General features: G+C 38.3%; 1 protein-coding gene across 1 annotated transcript; it reads left to right on the top strand.

Moving 5' to 3' along the window:
- Positions 1-314: 314 nt before the first annotated feature.
- Tmhs (Tetraspan membrane protein in hair cell stereocilia) lies at positions 315-8,218 on the top strand. Its single transcript, XM_068286909.1, has 6 exons — positions 315-547; positions 6,719-6,915; positions 7,062-7,195; positions 7,264-7,390; positions 7,471-7,713; positions 7,786-8,218. Exons 2-6 carry the CDS (start codon positions 6,774-6,776, stop codon positions 7,935-7,937), a joined length of 798 nt encoding a protein of 265 aa, XP_068143010.1. The 5' UTR covers positions 315-547; positions 6,719-6,773; the 3' UTR covers positions 7,938-8,218.
- Positions 8,219-17,595: the final 9,377 nt, after the last annotated feature.

Here is a 17,595-nt window from a genome sequence, read left to right as displayed (position 1 = left end):
GAAAGTCTGCGATAAGTGGGAGAAATTTGTAAAATAAATTCTTTCTTGCATTTATCATAAAGCAAAATAATTGAAAAGAAATTCAAATAATTTACGCTGCACTTATCGAAGGCGAGCCAAGATCGCTCAAGTATCTTGTATATTTCTTTATTATTCCTCTTTCTCTTTCCCATAACACCCTCTCTTTCTCTCCCTATCACACCTCTACTTCTCTCTCTCTCTCTCTCTCTCTCTCTCTCGGCTGTCTATGTTTCGGTTTGGGCCAGGTGAGTGTTAACATTTAAGCCGCATTTTCAGTTCGTTTTCATATGCCAAACGCGACGGTTGGTTCAAGCGCTTGGTCCACTTCGTAAACGGATCTTAAACAGTTTTTTTTTTTTTTTTTGTTTGCGTTCGCCTTTTAGTTGGAAACAAGATATATTAATGCCAAACACATGTTATAATCAATAGCAACAAATTATAATCAACAAAAATATTCAAAGATATTCAAAAAAAGTTCACTAAAATCTAAAACAAAACCAGTTCCAGAATCTGCTCCAAAAGAATTGTAAGATATTGACGACATCAAAAATAAAAACAACAAACCAAAAAAAAATGAATTTCAAACTTAACGGCAAAAAATTAAATGTCAGCAGAACTGCGCCCCGAATTGCCAATTTGACATTATAAGTACAAAAAAAAAAACCGCAAACAAAAAAACAAAAAAAAAGGCAAAAAGAAAAACAAACGGGCATCAAAGTTCAGGCAACATTATAACGCGAAAACCTACAAATAACCAAACAACATTAGATACAGCAACAATATTGCAAACTGCAGGCAACATTCACATTTAAGCTCACACACACACACACAGACTGCTATAGATGCAGATGCAGATACATATGTACATATGCACGCTCTCAGATACACACACACACACACATATGGGAGAGACCCCTTTGGAAGACGTGCGTACTGAAAACTGCAACTGCAACAAAAACCGCGCTCCCGACCAACATGAAAAACCAGAAAGAGGCACAGTTTTTTTTTTTTTTTTATCCATTTTTTGTTGTGTGAATGTGTGTGTATGTTTTCGTTGTTGTTTTTGAGGCAAACGAGCATCCCAGTTGAAACTTCTGCCACTGGGCCCACAGTGACGGCCTTTGCCGCCTGCCCATGTGATCTCAAAAGAAGGGCCAAAAGAAAGAAAGAAAAAAAACATAAATTGGGGCGTCAATCCGAGCAAAATGATGGCTAAAATTCAGTGAAATCAGAGAAAGAGAGATAGAGGGAGAGGGAGAGACAGAAAAGTGACATACATAGATTGTATTTAAGTGAATTGAAGGAGGAGGAAAGCAACAGCTATTCGGAATAAAACTTACCGATCTTATAGGTTAAGAGAAAGATGAGAATACAGAACAAGAATCAAATCTTTTAAATCTGATAAATTTAATGAGTCGAATTCATATTTAGATTGGAAAATAAATGAAAATAATATCATGGAAAACTATTTGCGAAAACAATTTTGATTCAAAATCAGTTTAATCAAAGAAATTGTTTCCAGTCCATTCTTATTCTAAATCCCAAAGAAATATTGAGTTCAATTCAACTTTTCAAGATGATTGATCTTTGTCTCTTATTAAAACGTATCGAGAGGTCAAAGATAATTTGTGATAAACCAAAAATTAAAGCAAGCAGATCTATATCTACATATAATTATACGATTATGATTGGGTTTGAGTGCCTAAATTTTATTTTACCGCCCTTTTCTCAATTATACAAATTCCCTTTTTAAACTAGTCAAACCGCTCCTGTGTTTTCGAAGGTAAAAAATTGCTGAAGAATCTTGGTGTGAGTTATACTATTATGTATAAGGCCCATTGTTGTTGTTGTTATTGTTGTTGTTGTTATTGTTGTTATTTGCTAGCTGACTTGGTCTTTGGTATGCGCGAATGTTTGCTAACATAAAAATCGTGATCTAATAAAAAAGAAAAGGAAGCAAAACAGAGCCACAACTAACTGACTAACTGAGCCCCCGAGTAAGCCGACTGAATGAGTGAGCGGACCAGCTTTGGAACGGAGGCTTAGAACGGCTGCCGCCAACTTTCGCAAAACTTAATGCAAAAGATTCGCTCATAAATTTAAGCGCGATTTGTGATGTCTTCTGCCAGCTGGCAGCTGCCAGATCGGGCCAAAAACCAACAAGTTGTCAATAAAGACTCTGAGGAGACTCTCTTTCTTTCGTTATTTGCCGGCTCGATCAAGTTCTCTCCGCCATCCCATTCCCCACAACAGGAAAGAAAGAAGGAAAAAAAGAAATCGCCTCTGTTCGTCATACAAAAACAATATAATGTATGCAAAACTGATCACAAAAGGGGGTAAAAAAGAAAAAGAAATGGGTAAAGGCGAAAACTGAAAACCAAAAAAAAAAAATATATACATATGCATATAAAAAACATTCTACATGTTTTTACGCCTGGTCCAGACCAAAACTAAACTGAGGGCCGGGGACTAACTCTAGTGGCGACTTCTAAGCCGAACTTCCAATGCCCTTAAAGCATTACCATTCAGTCACTCAGGTTCCTGTGAGGTTCAATGCACGTGACTTCAAAGTTGTGTCTTTTCTTAAGCCCAAAGAGAAGACAATTGTGTGGGACTCAAAGAACCTCCCTTGTGTCTTTGATATAAATGATGTACCCTTTTGTAAGGGTATGAAACGACTTTTAAAGACATTTCCGCATAATTCTGAAATGTTGTGGTTGTTCGAAACAAGTTTGGTGGTTGAACAAAAAAATTAAGCAAAAAAATAAGCAAAAGCCAGAAAAAACCAACAAGAAAACCCCAAGACGGCTCTTAACTACATATAGCCGTGTTAATCAGGCCCATTTTTACAAGCGTCTCAACTTGTTTTAGGTTCCACTCGGTTGGTCCGAAAGGAAAGACAACAAGCAACAACAACTACTTTAACAAGATACAAAACAAAACCCAACCAAATCGTAAGGCGTAACAATATCAAAATAAAAAGAAAAACTTTTTCCGCCATTAAAACAGTTTAATTAACTGAGAAAATAGCATTTTGAGAAAACTTAAATGTGAAAATTAATTGCAAGTGCGTGGCTTGCTTGTGGGCACGACGGGCAGTTGGTGGGGAGGGGCCATCAAAGTCAAAAGCCGCTTTGGACTTGAACTGTGTGTGAGAGAGAGAGAGGGGGAGACAAGTGGAAGGGGAGTTTCCCCCACCATCAAGCTACTTATGGCTAATGTGAAATTTATGTTTATGTAGAAAGTCATTAAGCCAAAGATGAATTGTTTGCTTAAACACTCAACACTCTGTGATTGAATAGACGAATTCAAAAGATATTTTTGATCAATTTCAAATTCAAAATCGAATATCCGAACGATTTAAGTCGTCGTAAATCGATCATCTGATCTTATATGCTTGATTTTTGATTATATTTATCATTGGTTACCATCAGAAATAACATTTATGTATATGGCGACATTCTTTCGTCAACTATACACCTCTTTTCTTTGAGTGTACAAATTGATTGACTAGGCATTTTGAGTGCTGAAAAGAAAGCCAGTTCCATGAGTTTGCAGCTAAAGTTGCATTTGGCTAATGCATTTTGCCACGTTTAAGGTAACGTGCACATTACCCAACCGACCTTATTTTGGTTTTTTTGTTGTTGTTGGAAATGCCGTATACCTATATACATACATATATACATATGTACATATGTGTGGATACTTTGTCTGGTTAGCATTTTGAGCTTGCTTAATGGCATTGCAATTGCTGAAATGATGCAAGGTTTTGCTTATACTCAATTCTGGTTATTTCTTTTTGAAATCAAAGCTAACTATTTCTGTTTCATTTCTCATATTTCAACTTTTCGATCTTGACCACTGATCACTGGGGCTGGGGCTCTTGGCTCATCTGTTTGTGCAAGTGAAACTCGTCAACAAGCATGATGATATGAGCGAATGAGTAAATATACGCAGATACATACATACATTTTGAAAACGGGAAGGGGAAAAGGGTAAAGGGGGCTACGGAGTAACACTCTTGGTCGAAGGTGCCGCCGGCCGGTGAGCGGATGTAAGCCAAGTTTGGAAAGAAACGACCATATTATATGGCAAGTCATTCAAGTACGGGTATTGGGCATGTACTTCAATGTTATATTGCTCGTCCGTTGGTCACTTTCTTTTTGGTCACGTCCGAAACTTGGATTCGTTGGAGTTGGAGTTGGAAATGAAGAATGCAAACATCATAATAATAATAAAACACACACACAAAATAAAATCTTAACCAGTTTCTGTGCTGGTGGTGCTGGTGGCTTCGAGTGCAATTACCAATTACACCACATCTCAGACAAATTTGATGGAAAAACGCAAAGTGGAGGGAAATTGTTATTGTGTCTGCGGTTTGTCTGCTTCCATGAGCTGTGTGTCCACTGACTATAATTTTCCTAGACCAGATTTTCCAGCTTACTTACTGTGTGACTCATAACCAGGGGGGACCAGTTGTCTAGCCTGGACTTTTGCAATTTTCATTTCCATTTGAGATCCCATTCGGCGGTTTTTATATGTACATACTTATATGGGTTAAGGTAATGCCAGAGCTCTCTCTTTCTCTATTAACATTGTTATGCTAATCGATTTCGCTTTGCCTTGGACTTTAACTTGAAGATAATGGAATCTGTATGTCTCTCTGTCTTTGTGTGTGTGTGCGGCTTAATTTACTTTAATGAACTAATCTTGGGCCAGAGACAAGGTTTAATTTTTCAGTTTTCTTTTATTTTGTTTCTGCTGTTGTTGTTTTTGGTCTTATTTCTCATAGTTAGACTTTATGATTTTGATTTAATATATTTTGTTGCTTTTGTGTTATAATTTCCGTCCCAAAAATGAAATAAATTAAGCATACGCAATTCATTTCGTGAGTTCGTGACAAGACAATGCATTAAAACCAAAAATTCACTTGCATTTTTTCCTTCATATCGTGTTGCCCTTGTGTAAACGGGTATATTAACTAGGAAGCGGAGGAAAAACACTCCTAATAAGAATGGGACCAGAATGGGACTATCTTTTGGAAATCCTTATCAAATACTTCAGCCTTCAACCGAGTCCTAATCAACTTAATCAATATTCTTCCCCATGGGTCTTGTAAGAGTAAAGAAATTTCGGTTTTGTGGCCCTTTCTGGGTTTTCTTTACATTCAACTTGAAAATACACACACTTTTTGGTGATCATCATTAAGACTTTCAAAATTTACATATATTTTTTTATTCGTTTATTATTTGAAAATGAAAACAAGTTTATTGATAGGCCAGGCTAGCCAAAAATCCAGTTAGTTGATTTGGCGGTTTTTGCAGCTTTTTGCCATGAATCACAGTTAAAATTAGACAACCGACGGTTGAAGATTTAGTAAGTAAATCTCGAGATGGCAGCGTGACACAAAAAGGCCACAAAAGATCAAATCTTTAACTGAATAATTCATTCAAACATATATACAAAATGATCACGATGACGAATCGGTTCTATATACTTAGGTTCTTTGTATATGCATTAAACAACAATATCACCGATCCCAACTCTTTTCTTGCCAAATTCAAAGAAGTATACACAAAAACTAAAAGAAAACACGCTGCCATCTTCAAAGCGAACTGCAATTATTTCTTCGTTTTTGCATAATATTTTCTCTTTCACTGGGTTTTGGCATGTGATCTTTTCGGAATAATCATTAGCCATAGAATTAGTGAAGGAGAATGAAGCAATAGTCAAAACAGAGAAACAGAAAAAGGCAACAATCCAAGTTGTTAACAATTATCTCTTTACCTATGATTTACATAAGTTGTTGGCCAAAAGAGTTGAATTGGCGAATGGCATTTGTTGAATGATTGAAGTGAAGGGGAAAATTTCATAAACAAAATACAAAAAAATAAAACGTTGTTAATGATCATGATTTGAATGGTTCAAGATACATACATACACACATACATATGTACATACATACATACGACAAATGCAGATAAACAATTAAATTGCATGAATTGACAAAGTAGGAAATAGTTCGAGAGAAAGGTGAATAGATGGAGAGACCGACCCATTTGTGGTGGCAATAGAAGAATGCCATTTATGACTATTACACTTTACATCATAATGTCGCCTTCAAATTTCAAGCTCCAGTTCGAGATCTAAAGCTCATTACCGAGTCCCAAAGGCAAACCAAACCAAAAAAATGAAGACGCGATGAACAAAACAAAAATTAAACGAGGTCATTAAACTAAAATCTGGGCAATTTAATAAGCTTAAACAAAGCCATTTATGACTGAAAACAACAACAACCACAAAAAACGCAACTGTTTCATACCCTGCATGCATGGCAAAGTGCTCGGGCATATTTATTATTTCAAAAATGTATGTGAGATGAGCAAGATGAAAACTGAAGTAGCAGATTGTGTCCGAATGTTGCGTATCCATAGCATAAATCAATCTTTTTTAAGTCCTCCAATAATTAATTTAATTGAAATTAATTTAATCGTAGCTACTGATTGTGGGTGATATTAGAGAGAGAGGAAGAGAGAGAGAGAGAGTCACTTCAAATTGTTTCGTGAATTGTAGGGAATTCTTTTTGTGGTTTGTTTTGTTTGCTCTTTGTGTTTGGAGTTACTTCTGCTGGCCATTTATTATTACTCCAACATCATTATTAACTTTGGAATCACGCTTAACTCTCATTCCACAGAGCAACAACAACAACAGCAACAGCAACAACAAAGTGTGCTGGAAGTAAATATAAAATGGGAACAAAAATCGAGTACGTGGACACCACGCATTTGTACGCCTCCAAGTATATACGCAACTCGAAAGCGATTGGAGTACTCTGGGCCATCTTCACGATTTGCTATGCCATCATTGGCATTGTGGCATTTGTGACGCCAGGTGAGACGACGGGGACCACGACGAAAAAAGCGTCTAAACAAAGACGGATCTCGGGACTTATACATATATCTTTCTTTCTTATTCTTTCTCTTTCTCTATGTGCTTTTTTGTTATTTCTTTTCTTGTTTTGTTGTTGTGTTGCTCAGAGTGGATAGGCGATCCGGACAATGATGGAGCTGGCCGTTTGGGTCTGTGGCAGCAATGTCAACGTGACGAGATCTTTGACAATTGTCGTCGCCGTTGGGAGAATATCTTGGTAGTGCCAACATTTTCATTTCAGGTAAGTAACTTATGGCTAATGACTAATTGCATGATTGATACAAATCGAATTTGGGTCTACCCTTTCAGTTGGCCACATTCTTCATGCTGAGTGCCATTGGGCTGGCCTTGTTGACAATTTTCTTTTTGGTATGCTTGATGTTTATGAAATCTACGCGTGTTTTCTATATTTGTGGCTGGATGCAAATAATCTCAGGTAATGTTTCTATCCATCTATATTTGAGTGTTATCTAGCGAATTAAAGCACGTTTTGACATTTTTCTACAAATATTTCAGCTTTTTGCATGATTGTGGCTTGTGCGGCGTTCCCATTTGGTTGGAATTCCGATGATTTCCGCAAGATTTGCGGACCGGAGGCTAATCGCTTTGAGTTGGGCCTCTGTGGAATACGTTGGGCCTATCCCCTGGCAATTATTGGTTGCATCGATGGTGTGGTATTGGCCACATTAGCATTTATTTTGGCCACACGTCATGTGCGTCTCCAGCCGGATCCAATTTATCAGAATTCCCTTTATAAAGGTAGACAGTTATAGCCTGTAAATCGAAAAGAAAACAAACGACCCACTCTAATTCTGTTCCCATTTCTTACAGGTGAAATCAATAATGCCTATCTGACGGATGCCATCAGTTTGGCAGGATCGAGGAAATCAAATCCACACATCACAGGATTGAATTTGCAGCCCATTTTGCTAGTGGCGCCACCAAATGAAGATAGCATATCGCAATTTTCGCGCTATCATTGAGAGAATCTCAAATTTGAAAAATGTAACAGCTAAAGCCAACGCAAAATTGAAAGCTCAGCCGTTGGCCACATATTTTTCGAATGTACTTTGTGCTTAACTCCTGTTTTGAATGAATTGAGTGAATCAAATTGTATGCTAGATGTATGCCCGACTGAATGCCAATTTTATAGTGTTAAGTTTTTGAATTAGTTTAACAATCTTGTGTATAGCTTGTGCCTTTAAAGATTATTTCATTATTACATACATATATTAAGCTCTGCCTGTAAATTATATCAATCTATTAAAAAAATGTACAAATATTCAAAAAACTTTTTTCTTTGAGTCAATCAAAAAGGACTTTGATTTGGAAATGGATATCCCGATCCCGATTAACCACAAAAATGATTGGAGTTGTCCACAGGGATGCACAACAGACAATTTACGTAAAAGGAACTCCGCACTTCGCTTCAAAAAGAGCCTGCCTAAAAGTGTGCTACACATTTTTTTAAAGTTATAAAACAAATGTTCGAATGGCATTTCATTTTTGCCAAATTTAAATTTTAGATTCCATCCGCAAAACTCGATCTAGGTGAATTAAATAAAAAAAAGAACGCATGTTTGTTGATATTTTTAGTTTCATATTTATTTAGGGTTAAAAAATAATCTTACAATTCGCTTTATTTAATAATACGAATAAAATACGACGAAAACTTCTTTTGATATCTCGGAATTTTAGGGCCATTTGGATGTCCTATAAGCAGATTGTAGACCATGGGGGGAAAACACTATTAAGTCCTAAGAGTCCTCCAGATACCTGAAAAAAATAAATTGTACCATTAGTAAACATAAGCAACATCAACGACGCAATGTCTGTATAAGTTATGAGCACTTTTTTGGTTTTTTGGACTTGTAATTTTTCCAAGTCCCGAATTGAATCAAAAGATCAAAAAAACCTGCAGAAAACCACAAAATCCTTGATATCTCCGCTCCCCGCAGGACTATCGCCGTGTCCTTTGCACCAACTATACTCCTTGATGATTCGAATCTTTTGACATCAGATTCGTCCTGATCCTTCAAAGGACTCGCGAGATATTCGCCATTTTTCGTTAAACAAAAAAGTCCTTTTATGTAAGCTACCCGAAGGACTTTCCAGGATCTGTTAGTGTCAGTCGAAGCAGCTCATTAAGGACTATCATCTGACCAAAGGACATCCTAATCGTCCTTGAAATGGCTGAGTAATAAGGATATTTCTTGTATTTTTGCGATTTTTTGCCATTTTTCTGACTCTCCCCCCTTACAAAAATTCGAGCAAAATTTTTGGAAGGATATTGAAAATCCTTGGATGCAGATCGATAGTCTACATCCTGAAGGCTCTAAAAAAGGATGTCCTGGGGAAATCGATCAATGTCCTGCTGAGATATGGCTTCGAGAAAATTATCCTTTTTTCGTTTTTTAGCTCTAGAATCTACAAATCCTGCCACAGGACGAATGGACATGGTTTCCTAGGATGTCCTTGATGACCTCTATCGATTGGCATTAAAAAAACTTGGGGTCATCTAAGGATGCAGGACATGCAATTTTCTGAAAATGTCCTTTTTCTCGGCTACCCGAAGGACATTCCAGGACGTGACGATGCCAATAGATGCGCAATGACAAGGACTTCCATCATGCCACAGGATATTAAAATTGTCCTTAAAACGACTGAGTTATTAGCACTTTTTTGTTTTTTGGACTTGTAATTTTTCCAAGTCCCAAATTGAATCAAAAGATCAAAAAACCTGCAGAAAACCACAAAATCCTTGATATCTCCGCTCCCCGCAGGACTATCGCCGTGTCCTTTGCACCAACTATAGTCCTTGATGATTCGAATGCTTTGACATCAGATTCGTCCTGATCCTTCAAAGGACTCGCGAGATATTCGCCATTTTTCGTTAAACAAAAAAGTCCTTTTATCTAAGCTACCCGAAGGACTTTCCAGGATCTGTTAGTGTCAGTCGAAGCAGCTCATTAAGGACTATCATCTGACCAAAGGACATCCTAATCGTCCTTGAAATGGCTGAGTAATAAGGATATTTCTTGTATTTTTGCGATTTTTTGCCATTTTTCTGACTCTCCCCCCTTACAAAAATTCAAGCAAAATTTTTGGAAGGATATTGAAAATCCTTGGATGCAGATCGATAGTTTACATCCTGGAGGCTCTAAAAAAGGATGTCCTGCGGAAATCCATCAATGTCCTGCTGAGATATGGCTTCGAGAAAATTATCCTTTTTTCGTTTTTTAGCTCTAGAATCTACAAATCCTGCCGCAGGACGAAGGGACATGGTTTCCTAGGATGTCCTTGATGACCTCTATCGATTGGCATTAAAAAAACTTGGGGTCATCTAAGGATGCAGGACATGCAATTTTCTGAAAATGTCCTTTTTCTCGGCTACCCGAAGGACAATCCAGGACGTGACGATGCCAATAGATGCGCAATGACAAGGACTTCCATCATGCCACAGGAATTAAAATTGTCCTTAAAACGACTGAGTTATTAGCACTTTTTTGTTTTTTGGACTTGTAATTTTTCCAAGTCCCAAATTGAATCAAAAGATCAAAAAACCTGCAGAAAACCACAAAATCCTTGATATCTCCGCTCCCCGCAGGACTATCGCCGTGTCCTTTGCACCAACTATAGTCCTTGATGATTCGAATCTTTTGACATCAGATTCGTCCTGATCCTTCAAAGGACTCGCGAGATATTCGCCATTTTTCGTTAAACAAAAAAGTCCTTTTATCTAAGCTACCCGAAGGACTTTCCAGGATCTGTTAGTGTCAGTCGAAGCAGCTCATTAAGGACTATCATCTGACCAAAGGACATCCTAATCGTCCTTGAAATGGCTGAGTAATAAGGATATTTCTTGTATTTTTGCGATTTTTTGCCATTTTTCTGACTCTCCCCCTTACAAAAATTCGAGCAAAATTTTTGGAAGGATATTGAAAATCCTTGGATGCAGATCGATAGTCTACATCCTGAAGGCTCTAAAAAAGGATGTCCTGGGGAAATCGATCAATGTCCTGCTGAGATATGGCTTCGAGAAAATTATCCTTTTTTCGTTTTTTAGCTCTAGAATCTACAAATCCTGCCACAGGACGAATGGACATGGTTTCCTAGGATGTCCTTGATGACCTCTATCGATTGGCATTAAAAAAACTTGGGGTCATCTAAGGATGCAGGACATGCAATTTTCTGAAAATGTCCTTTTTCTCGGCTACCCGAAGGACATTCCAGGACGTGGCGATGCCAATAGATGCGCAATGACAAGGACTTCCATCATGCCACAGGATATTAAAATTGTCCTTTAAACGACTGAGTTACTAGCACTTTTTTGTTTTTTGGACTTGTAATTTTTCCAAGTCCAAATTTAATGTAAATTTTTCCAAGTCCCAAATTGAATCAAAAGATAAAACAACCTGCAGAAAACCACAAAATCCTTGATATCTCCGCTCCCCGCAGGACTATCGCCGTGTCCTCTGCACCAACTATAGTCCTTGATGATTCGAATCTTTTGACATCAGATTCGTCCTGATCCTTCAAAGGACTCGCGAGATATTCGCCATTTTTCGTTAAACAAAAAAGTCCTTTTATCTAAGCTACCCGAAGGACATTTCAGGATCTGTTAGTGTCAGTCGAAGCAGTTCATTAAGGACTATCATCTGACCAAAGGACATCCTGATCGTCCTTGAAATGGCTAAGTAATAAGGATATTTCTTGTATTTTTGCGATATTTTGCCATTTTTCTGACTCTCCCCCCTTACAAAAATTCGAGCAAAATTTTTGGAAGGATATTGAAAAATCCTTGGATGCAGATCGATAGTTTACATCCTGGAGGCTCTAAAAAAGGATGTCCTGCGGAAATCGATCAATGTCCTGCTGAGATATGGCTTCGAGAAAATTATCCTTTTTTCGTTTTTTAGCTCTAGCATCTACAAATCCTGCCGCAGGACGAAGGGACATGGTTTCCTAGGATGTCCTTGATGACCTCTATCGATTGGCATTAAAAAAACTTGGGGTCATCTAAGGATGCAGGACATGCAATTTTCTGAAAATGTCCTTTTTCTCGGCTACCCGAAGGACATTCCAGGACGTGGCGATGCCAATAGATGCGCAATGACAAGGACTTCCATCATGCCACAGGATATTAAAATTGTCCTTTAAACGACTGAGTTACTAGCACTTTTTTTGTTTTTTGGACTTGTAATTTTTCCAAGTCCAAATTTAATGTAAATTTTTCCAAGTCCCAAATTGAATCAAAAGATAAAAAAACCTGCAGAAAACCACAAAATCCTTGATATCTCCGCTCCCCGCAGGACTATCGCCGTGTCCTTTGCACCAACTATAGTCCTTGATGATTCGAATCTTTTGACATCAGATTCGTCCTGATCCTTCAAAGGACTCGCGAGATATTCGCCATTTTTCGTTAAACAAAAAAGTCCTTTTATCTAAGCTACCCGAAGGACATTTCAGGATCTGTTAGTGTCAGTCGAAGCAGTTCATTAAGGACTATCATCTGACCAAAGGACATCCTGATCGTCCTTGAAATGGCTAAGTAATAAGGATATTTCTTGTATTTTTGCGATATTTTGCCATTTTTCTGACTCTCCCCCTTACAAAAATTCGAGCAAAATTTTTGGAAGGATATTGAAAATCCTTGGATGCAGATCGATAGTTTACATCCTGGAGGCTCTAAAAAAGGATGTCCTGGGGAAATCGATCAATGTCCTGCTGAGATATGGCTTCGAGAAAATTATCCTTTTTTCGTTTTTTAGCTCTAGAATCTACAAATCCTGCCACAGGACGAAGGGACATGGTTTCCTAGGATGTCCTTGATGACCTCTATCGATTGGCATTAAAAAAACTTGGGGTCATCTAAGGATGCAGGACATGCAATTTTCTGAAAATGTCCTTTTTCTCGGCTACTCGAAGGACAATCCAGGACGTGACGATGCCAATAGATGCGCACTGACAAGGACTTCCATCATGCCACAGGATATTAAAATTGTCCTTTAAACGACTGAGTTACTAGCACTTTTTTTGTTTTTTGGACTTGTAATTTTTCCAAGTCCAAATTTAATGTAAATTTTTCCAAGTCCCAAATTGAATCAAAAGATAAAAAAACCTGCAGAAAACCACAAAATCCTTGATATCTCCGCTCCCCGCAGGACTATCGCCGTGTCCTTTGCACCAACTATAGTCCTTGATGATTCGAATCTTTTGACATCAGATTCGTCCTGATCCTTCAAAGGACTCGCGAGATATTCGCCATTTTTCTTTATACAAAAAAGTTCTTTTATCTAAGCTACCCGAAGGACATTTCAGGATCTGTTAGTGTCAGTCGAAGCAGTTCATTAAGGACTATCATCTGACCAAAGGACATCCTGATCGTCCTTGAAATGGCTAAGTAATAAGGATATTTCTTGTATTTTTGCGATATTTTGCCATTTTTCTGACTCTCCCCCCCTTACAAAAATTCGAGCAAAATTTTTGGAAGGATATTGAAAATCCTTGGATGCAGATCGATAGTTTACATCCTGGAGGCTCTAAAAAGGATGTCCTGCGGAAATCGATCAATGTCCTGCTGAGATATGGCTTCGAGAAAATTATCCTTTTTTCGTTTTTTAGCTCTAGCATCTACAAATCCTGCCGCAGGACGAAGGGACATGGTTTCCTAGGATGTCCTTGATGACCTCTATCGATTGGCATTAAAAAAACTTGGGGTCATCTAAGGATGCAGGACATGCAATTTTCTGAAAATGTCCTTTTTCTCGGCTACCCGAAGGACATTCCAGGACGTGGCGATGCCAATAGATGCGCAATGACAAGGACTTCCATCATGCCACAGGATATTAAAATTGTCCTTTAAACGACTGAGTTACTAGCACTTTTTTGTTTTTTGGACTTGTAATTTTTCCAAGTCCAAATTTAATGTAAATTTTTCCAAGTCCCAAATTGAATCAAAAGATAAAACAACCTGCAGAAAACCACAAAATCCTTGATATCTCCGCTCCCCCGCAGGACTATCGCCGTGTCCTTTGCACCAACTATAGTCCTTGATGATTCGAATCTTTTGACATCAGATTCGTCCTGATCCTTCAAAGGACTCGCGAGATATTCGCCATTTTTCTTTATACAAAAAAGTTCTTTTATCTAAGCTACCCGAAGGACATTTCAGGATCTGTTAGTGTCAGTCGAAGCAGTTCATTAAGGACTATCATCTGACCAAAGGACATCCTGATCGTCCTTGAAATGGCTAAGTAATAAGGATATTTCTTGTATTTTTGCGATATTTTGCCATTTTTCTGACTCTCCCCCTTACAAAAATTCGAGCAAAATTTTTGGAAGGATATTGAAAAATCCTTGGATGCAGATCGATAGTTTACATCCTGGAGGCTCTAAAAAAGGATGTCCTGCGGAAATCGATCAATGTCCTGCTGAGATATGGCTTCGAGAAAATTATCCTTTTTTCGTTTTTTTAGCTCTAGAATCTACAAATCCTGCCACAGGACGAAGGGACATGGTTTCCTAGGATGTCCTTGATGACCTCTATCGATTGGCATTAAAAAAACTTGGGGTCATCTAAGGATGCAGGACATGCAATTTTCTGAAAATGTCCTTTTTCTCGGCTACCCGAAGGACATTCCAGGACGTGGCGATGCCAATAGATGCGCAATGACAAGGACTTCCATCATGCCACAGGATATTAAAATTGTCCTTTAAACGACTGAGTTACTAGCACTTTTTTGTTTTTTGGACTTGTAATTTTTCCAAGTCCAAATTTAATGTAAATTTTTCCAAGTCCCAAATTGAATCAAAAGATAAAAAAACCTGCAGAAAACCACAAAATCCTTGATATCTCCGCTCCCCGCAGGACTATCGCCGTGTCCTTTGCACCAACTATAGTCCTTGATGATTCGAATCTTTTGACATCAGATTCGTCCTGATCCTTCAAAGGACTCGCGAGATATTCGCCATTTTTCGTTAAACAAAAAAGTCCTTTTATCTAAGCTACCCGAAGGACATTTCAGGATCTGTTAGTGTCAGTCGAAGCAGTTCATTAAGGACTATCATCTGACCAAAGGACATCCTGATCGTCCTTGAAATGGCTAAGTAATAAGGATATTTCTTGTATTTTTGCGATATTTTGCCATTTTTCTGACTCCCCCCTTACAAAAATTCGAGCAAAATTTTTGGAAGGATATTGAAAATCCTTGGATGCAGATCGATAGTTTACATCCTGGAGGCTCTAAAAAGGATGTCCTGGGGAAATCGATCAATGTCCTGCTGAGATATGGCTTCGAGAAAATTATCCTTTTTTCGTTTTTTAGCTCTAGAATCTACAAATCCTGCCGCAGGACGAAGGGACATGGTTTCCTAGGATGTCCTTGATGACCTCTATCGATTGGCATTAAAAAAACTTGGGGTCATCTAAGGATGCAGGACATGCAATTTTCTGAAAATGTCCTTTTTCTCGGCTACCCGAAGGACAATCCAGGACGTGACGATGCCAATAGATGCGCAATGACAAGGACTTCCATCATGCCACAGGAATTAAAATTGTCCTTAAAACGACTGAGTTATTAGCACTTTTTTGTTTTTTGGACTTGTAATTTTTCCAAGTCCCAAATTGAATCAAAAGATCAAAAAAACCTGCAGAAAACCACAAAATCCTTGATATCTCCGCTCCCCGCAGGACTATCGCCGTGTCCTTTGCACCAACTATAGTCCTTGATGATTCGAATCTTTTGACATCAGATTCGTCCTGATCCTTCAAAGGACTCGCGAGATATTCGCCATTTTTCGTTAAACAAAAAAGTCCTTTTATCTAAGCTACCCGAAGGACTTTCCAGGATCTGTTAGTGTCAGTCGAAGCAGCTCATTAAGGACTATCATCTGACCAAAGGACATCCTAATCGTCCTTGAAATGGCTGAGTAATAAGGATATTTCTTGTATTTTTGCGATTTTTTGCCATTTTTCTGACTCTCCCCCTTACAAAAATTCGAGCAAAATTTTTGGAAGGATATTGAAAATCCTTGGATGCAGATCGATAGTCTACATCCTGAAGGCTCTAAAAAAGGATGTCCTGGGGAAATCGATCAATGTCCTGCTGAGATATGGCTTCGAGAAAATTATCCTTTTTTTCGTTTTTTAGCTCTAGAATCTACAAATCCTGCCACAGGACGAATGGACATGGTTTCCTAGGATGTCCTTGATGACCTCTATCGATTGGCATTAAAAAAACTTGGGGTCATCTAAGGATGCAGGACATGCAATTTTCTGAAAATGTCCTTTTTCTCGGCTACCCGAAGGACATTCCAGGACGTGGCGATGCCAATAGATGCGCAATGACAAGGACTTCCATCATGCCACAGGATATTAAAATTGTCCTTTAAACGACTGAGTTACTAGCACTTTTTTGTTTTTTGGACTTGTAATTTTTCCAAGTCCAAATTTAATGTAAATTTTTCCAAGTCCCAAATTGAATCAAAAGATAAAACAACCTGCAGAAAACCACAAAATCCTTGATATCTCCGCTCCCCGCAGGACTATCGCCGTGTCCTCTGCACCAACTATAGTCCTTGATGATTCGAATCTTTTGACATCAGATTCGTCCTGATCCTTCAAAGGACTCGCGAGATATTCGCCATTTTTCGTTAAACAAAAAAGTCCTTTTATCTAAGCTACCCGAAGGACATTTCAGGATCTGTTAGTGTCAGTCGAAGCAGTTCATTAAGGACTATCATCTGACCAAAGGACATCCTGATCGTCCTTGAAATGGCTAAGTAATAAGGATATTTCTTGTATTTTTGCGATATTTTGCCATTTTTCTGACTCTCCCCCCTTACAAAAATTCGAGCAAAATTTTTGGAAGGATATTGAAAATCCTTGGATGCAGATCGATAGTTTACATCCTGGAGGCTCTAAAAAGGATGTCCTGCGGAAATCGATCAATGTCCTGCTGAGATATGGCTTCGAGAAAATTATCCTTTTTTCGTTTTTTAGCTCTAGCATCTACAAATCCTGCCGCAGGACGAAGGGACATGGTTTCCTAGGATGTCCTTGATGACCTCTATCGATTGGCATTAAAAAAACTTGGGGTCATCTAAGGATGCAGGACATGCAATTTTCTGAAAATGTCCTTTTTCTCGGCTACCCGAAGGACATTCCAGGACGTGGCGATGCCAATAGATGCGCAATGACAAGGACTTCCATCATGCCACAGGATATTAAAATTGTCCTTTAAACGACTGAGTTACTAGCACTTTTTTGTTTTTTGGACTTGTAATTTTTCCAAGTCCAAATTTAATGTAAATTTTTCCAAGTCCCAAATTGAATCAAAAGATAAAAAAAACCTGCAGAAAACCACAAAATCCTTGATATCTCCGCTCCCCGCAGGACTATCGCCGTGTCCTTTGCACCAACTATAGTCCTTGATGATTCGAATCTTTTGACATCAGATTCGTCCTGATCCTTCAAAGGACTCGCGAGATATTCGCCATTTTTCGTTAAACAAAAAAGTCCTTTTATCTAAGCTACCCGAAGGACATTTCAGGATCTGTTAGTGTCAGTCGAAGCAGTTCATTAAGGACTATCATCTGACCAAAGGACATCCTGATCGTCCTTGAAATGGCTAAGTAATA

This window comes from Drosophila tropicalis, unplaced genomic scaffold, assembly GCF_018151085.1.
Source record: "Drosophila tropicalis isolate 14030-0801.00 unplaced genomic scaffold, ASM1815108v1 contig_463, whole genome shotgun sequence".
Taxonomy (NCBI): Eukaryota; Metazoa; Arthropoda; class Insecta; order Diptera; family Drosophilidae; genus Drosophila; species Drosophila tropicalis.
The sequence above is the reverse complement of the archived record's forward strand: the minus strand, read 5'-3'. Positions and strand labels throughout refer to the sequence as shown.